General features: G+C 43.0%; 1 protein-coding gene across 4 annotated transcripts in view; it reads right to left on the bottom strand.

Moving 5' to 3' along the window:
• Positions 1–736: 736 nt before the first annotated feature.
• Positions 737–6,000, bottom strand: part of CLCN4 (chloride voltage-gated channel 4) — an 83,597-nt gene continuing 78,333 nt past the window's right edge. For all 4 annotated transcript variants that reach the window (XM_053579628.1, XM_053579631.1, XM_053579629.1 and 1 more), the window contains one exon: positions 737–5,352. In XM_053579628.1, coding sequence (XP_053435603.1) covers positions 5,262–5,352 — 91 coding nt within the window. In that variant the 3' untranslated portion in view covers positions 737–5,261. The remainder of the gene's footprint in view (positions 5,353–6,000) is intronic.

Below are 6,000 nucleotides of genomic sequence, written 5' to 3'. Positions count from 1 at the left end.
CTAACCAACTCCTGGCTGCCAGTCTTGCTGTCCAAGAACCAGATGGTTTGTAGACAACAAGCCAAATCATGTCACTCCTCAGACTTCACGGTCCTTATCTGGCCCTTCAAGACCCTTAAGCATCTGCCGGTTTTCTACCTTCCTCCCAAAAGGAAAATAAAAACAACTTTAATCACCCCCACTCCCACCCTGAACCTGCAGCCATTCACCCCCGACCCGTTTCTACCTCAGGACACTTGCATTTGCTGTCCCCTTTGCTGAGGATGCCCTTCCCCCAGCTGTGCCTGTAACTAGTTCCTTTCCCTAATTAGCAAGAACTCCTCTCACCACCCATATAGCACAAAGTAGAATGTTTTCAAAATAAAAGAACTGGTGGGGAATTCAAACCCTTGTGGCTCCCAAAGTAATAAATAGAAAAGTTTCTGTTGAAAGGATGAAAGAATGAATATATGTTAGCCCATTGCCCAAGCTGTACTCTCAGCTTCCACACACAGGGCAGATACAGATGGCCTGGGGAGGAGGTCCTACCCCATCTTGGAAACCGATTGCCTCAGTTATCTTCCTAGCCAAGAGTGAGGGATTTTAAAACTGATCAAATTGATGCCACGGTCTGCATGACAATCTTAAGGATGGGCCTTTAACTTTGCTGGATACTTCAGCAAAGTCCACAGGATCAGGTTTCGGGGGTTCTACTGGGTAGAAACATGCCATGAAATCAGTATCTCTTCCATTTACAACATGCCCGTTGAGAACTCTGTGCTTGTTTTATTTTTAAAAATAGAGTTCAAACATTTAATTTTTAATAAGGTGCCAATGTTTACACACAGCATTACAATAAAAAACCCAACACATTGCTATGTGGTTGTTCCAACACCAAATGCGAATATCTCTCATAAAAGTCGCACGCAGGCTCATTCCCAGCACCTCTAGGATGGCAAATAAATAGTTATTACTGCACTGGTGAAAATGAGGTCTGGTTAATGTTTCCCAAGTCAGATATACAGGCTCCCTCCTTGCGTAAATCATTTCAAAGGCTAGAAGCTTAGCCTGATAAAACACTGCCCATGTGAAATTAAAATGAAAGCGTAATATTACAATTATGTGGTAATTCAATAGTTCTCCTTGGGTTTCTCATCTTTCCCAGCCCAGCATCTGATAATGAATACTAAGCAAAATTTGCACATGTTGATAATTTAAAGTAATCAGTTCTCACCTAAGTGAAACAAACTGCTCTGAAATTTTCAGTTTCTGTGACTTATTAGGGCTCAAAATCTATTTGCACGTTTTCTCCTTTGTAACGTCTTTGGAAAGGACTGAATAGAGAACTTTGAAACTGGTGCAAAGTAACAGCGAGTGCCAAATACTGAGCAACTAAAAGCCACGCAAGCATCTGCATTCCCAGGACAGCACTGAAAAACACCCTCAGAAGAAATGCATGTGTCGCTTCCAGGATCCCCTTTATTTGGTGTCCTACTACAACATGTTTTCTTAGTTAATAGCAAGGAAGAGCAAGAAACAGGTGATGGGCCTTATTGGAGAGCTCTTCTCCATGGCGTACTGATGGTTTTTATACATTAAAAACTAATTTTAAAAGAATACAGAAAAATTCTACAAATGTCTAAAGCCTTTGGTTCTGGAAAAGAAAAGAAATTATTGTGAAAGATGTTTATTTTACCTCCACATCCCAGTTCTGTTCATCCCATCACCAGAAGTGAAGTTCTCCATTTGGGTACAGCAAACACCCTCAGAATCCCTACCCACGTACTTCTATGGGAGTGACAAAGAGCACGGCAGCATGTTCCCCAGGGTTCCACATCGGTGACCCTGGCCCAGAGTAAACTATCCCCTTATCCCTTCCATGGCCTTAGCAGGATTAGAAGGAAATTCCATGGTTTCACTGAACTTTGGCTATCTTTTCATTGTTTCATGTTCCCTTTTGAGGCTGCTTGCTTCAGCTAAAAGGACCTCCTGGATTCTATAAAGCCAGGCTATGACTAATACTCTCTTTCCCATCACAGGCTGGCTCTGAGGGCACCACATGGGAATAAGAGGAGGCCTACATGAAGCAATCTTTAAGACTTTTTAGGATTTAAAGTCTAAGAGAATCCAGTTTCACTTGCAAATGTTCCATAGAAACCCCAGTAACAATATCAGCAGCTGTTACTCAATGCTTACGTGCTATAAATGAGACAATGAATTTCATTCTAAGACCAAAGAGTAAATTCTCTACTATTGCCTGGATATTTCCAGACTGACATGACCATTTGATGTTACTTTGGAGGGGGCCAATGGGCTACAGAAACAAATTTTCCAGTGTGTCAGCATCATCTGACTTAAAATGTTTTAACCTAGAGAAAATGTATTTCTGTACATTAACTAGAGCAGGCGTCCTCAAACTGCAGCCCGCGGGCCATGAAGCAGTGTGAGTTGTATTTGTTCCCATTTTGTTTTTTACTTCAAAATAAGATATGTGCAGTGTGCACAGGAATTTGTTCATAGTTTGTTTAAACTATAGTCTGGGGTGGCGCCTGTGGCTCAGTCGGTAAGGCGCCGGCCCCATATACCGAGGGTGGTGGGTTCAAACCCGGCCCCCGCCGAACTGCAACCAAAAAATAGCCGGGCGTTGTGGCAGGCGCCTGTAGTCCCAGCTACTTGGGAGGCTGAGGCAAGAGAATCGCTTAAGCCCAGGAGTTGGAGGTTGCTGTGAGCTGTGTGAGGCCATGGCACTCTACTGAGGGCCATAAAGTGAGACTCTGTCTCTACAAAAAAAAAATAATAATAATAAATAAACTATAGTCTGGCTCTCCAACGGTCTGAGGGACAGTGAATTGGCCCCCTGTTTAAAAAGTTTGAGGACGCCTGAACTAGAAGTTTCATAGAAACCTACTTGTAGCTAGGTTTTTATCAAAATTGAAAATTCTTCTTAGGGCTAGGAAATGATGGATTCTGACCAAGAATTCTAGGTCATAAAAAAAAAGAAAACAATTCTAGGTCAAATCTGAAAGAAGGGGTAGGGAGCAGAAAAGTTACAAGAGCATTTGAAAAGGTTCAATAAGACAGTAGACAGGAAAGGCAATGACGGGGACACAAGGATGACATCAAATACAGCAGACATCTTCCCCTCCTAAGGGCCAATCTCCCTTCCTTAGTGAGAGTAATGGAATTTCATTCAAAGGGTAATGTGCCTAGCTAAAACTTTTCTTTCCCCGCACTAGGGTTCCACTAGAGGGAGCCACTTGACAGACTTCAAGCCAATGGACATGAGCTGAGAGCTCTGGAAAAGCTTTGGTTTCCCAGTGGAGACATTACATCTTGTTTCTTGCCTCTTCCTCCCTCCCACTTAGAAAGCAGACACGACACCCAGCAGTTCAGCACCCATCTTCTAAGTACCAGGCAATAAGCCAAAGGACAAAGGGTAAGGATGGTGAAAAAGAAATATCAAAAGAGTGTGGATCCCTGGTGATATTATGGAAACAGTCCTGGAGTACCGACTCCCATGTTTTATTTTGTTTTGTTTTGAGACAGAGTCTCCAGCTGTCACCCTGGGTCAAATGCTGTGGCTTCACAGCAATCTCAAACACTTGGCTTACGTGATCCTCTTGCCTCAGCCTTCCAAGTAGCTGGGACTACAGGCACCTGCCACAACGCCCGGCTATGTTTTTTTTTTTTTTTGGTTATTGCTATCATTGTTGTTGAGCAGGCCCTGGCCAGGTTCGAACCCACCAGCCCTGATGCATGTGGCCAGCACCCTAACCACTGAGCTATGGGTGCCGAGCCAAGTCTGACATTTCTGAGTCAGCCCTTCACTCTGTTGGGTTTTCTTCTATTTGCAGCTAAATACACACCTAACTGATGCATCACTAACCAATGACATGAGATTGAAAAGGATGAAGATGACTCTGTGAAAAGGACGGGACAAAGACTAAAGTGAAAGGATGAGTGGGATCAATCCTATTTACACAGATCACACAGTGGACCTAAGATATAGCTTAATGTCTTCCTGCAGAAAAGACAGAAGTCTTCAGTAAAAGAATAAATGTGTCATTAAATTCAAATACAAAGATGCCCAATGCTCAATTTGGCTGTATAAAGGTTAATGCTGTCCTCCTGAGCTATGACTGCTAGTATCAAAGTGCACACTTACACATTAAAACTGGACATTTTGCATCCTACAGAGAAGAGAATGGAACATATAGAGAATCAATTTAGTATTTCCCTTGCAACCCATTTGGAGGAGTTCCCACTGAGAACTCATGTGCCTCACCCTCTCCGCAGCGGTATCTGGTAAGACCTGAGAGGAAAAGTAAGTAGGAACACTGGGTAGCCTGTTTTGACTCTTGAATATGCAACTTGGAAATTAAAGCATGCTTCTGGCAGGCGGGGGCATGCAGGTATGGCCCAGGGAAGTGCCGAGCTGATCAATACTTAAGAATGCGCAGGCAACAGCAATAAATAAATGAAGCAAATGGAATGAGGATGCAAATCAATGATCAGGTATGTACACCCTCAAAATAAGGACGTGTTCCTTTGTACAGGAGGTGACACAACACAGAAATCCATCCTACAGTCCCAAGATGCTGGTCTTGGATGGAAGAATGCTTTCTTCACACTTATCATGCCAGGAGCCCTGATATTGGTTCAGACGCTGAGGGATGAGGCAAATAAGAGGCTAAGAACAGGGGGAGGAAATGGGATGGTCACCATCAGACCCTCTGGGATATTTACAACTTTCACTGTGTTCAAATTTAATTTCTTTTTCTTTTCCAACAAAACAAGTGTAAATATCTTTAGTATGATTCAGTAACATAGCAGCAAGACTTCAGGAACTAATAAATAAGGACGCTGAACACCAACACCCCTTTGCCTTTTAGGCTCAAGGCTTCACATGTGTTCCTAAGTTACAAACATCAGCCTTGAGCAGAAGGGGTAAGAGTTTTCTCAACTGGGCGCTCATGCTCCGCGTCCTCATACAGACCACATCACTTATACCCACCCACAAGCCCCCACAGCAGTTAGGAACTCATTAGGAAACACAGTTTGAAACTCATACGGGGGTTAAAGCTATAAAATGCCTACTCATGGATGCTTTTGTCTTTGTTTTTTAAAAACGGATTCATCCTTCTCCCCCTCCTTTCAAACAAAGCTTTTGTTTCTGCTGTCCTCAGTGCATGATTTTTCACTGGGATAATGATGCATCATTTGTTTATTTCTTTTAAAATGACACAGTCAGTATTTTTCTTAAAATAATTGCCACCTTGTTGCTAATTAAACATGATGGATTCCGGGTCCTGGTTTGCCATCTGGGCCATATGTCTCAGAACATCCTTTTTCGTGATGATGCCAAGAAGTCTCCTGGAGAAGAAACACAATAGGGAAAAGAGGTCAACATTGCAACATGGACTCATCCTTGTCCCTAAGCCCCAGTGCCTTTTCCACGTGGGCTTAGGGACAATGTTTGCCAGCTTCCCTTGTGGTTGGTCTAAGCCAATGGTATGAACTCTGGCCAATGGCCTGGGGGTGGAGGTGACAGATGCCACTCCCAGGTCCCCTGCACATTTCCCCACACTCTGTCTCTTCATCTGGCAGCCAGAGGCGAGGAGCCAATGAAGGACTCTGATGTCACAGAGGATTGACTCAGAAGCTACCAGATTTGAAGACCTGGGTTCCTGAATGACTGTGTGGGTCCAGAGGCCAAGCCTGCTGCAACTCATGTTGGATGTGACATGTGAGAAAAATAAACCGTTACTGCATTAGGCCACTGAGATTGCAAGCTTGTTCCTTATAGTGGTAAACCCACAATGACTAATATATTCTCTTAAATTAATTTTTAAAGAGTTTATGAAAGCCATTGCCAAAACTTGACCACACCACAGAAATTCCAAGTATAAGGTATTTTAAGTATAAAAAAATTTTAAGATAAAAATTAATTCTATTTTTCATTCTACCTTACTGGAAGGATAAACTTTGACATTCATCTCAGACTCTCTACAGGCAGTTCCT

This window comes from Nycticebus coucang, chromosome X, assembly GCF_027406575.1.
Source record: "Nycticebus coucang isolate mNycCou1 chromosome X, mNycCou1.pri, whole genome shotgun sequence".
Lineage (NCBI taxonomy): Eukaryota > Metazoa > Chordata > Mammalia > Primates > Lorisidae > Nycticebus > Nycticebus coucang.
Note: the sequence above shows the minus strand (reverse complement) of the source record. Positions and strands in the feature narration are given on the sequence as shown.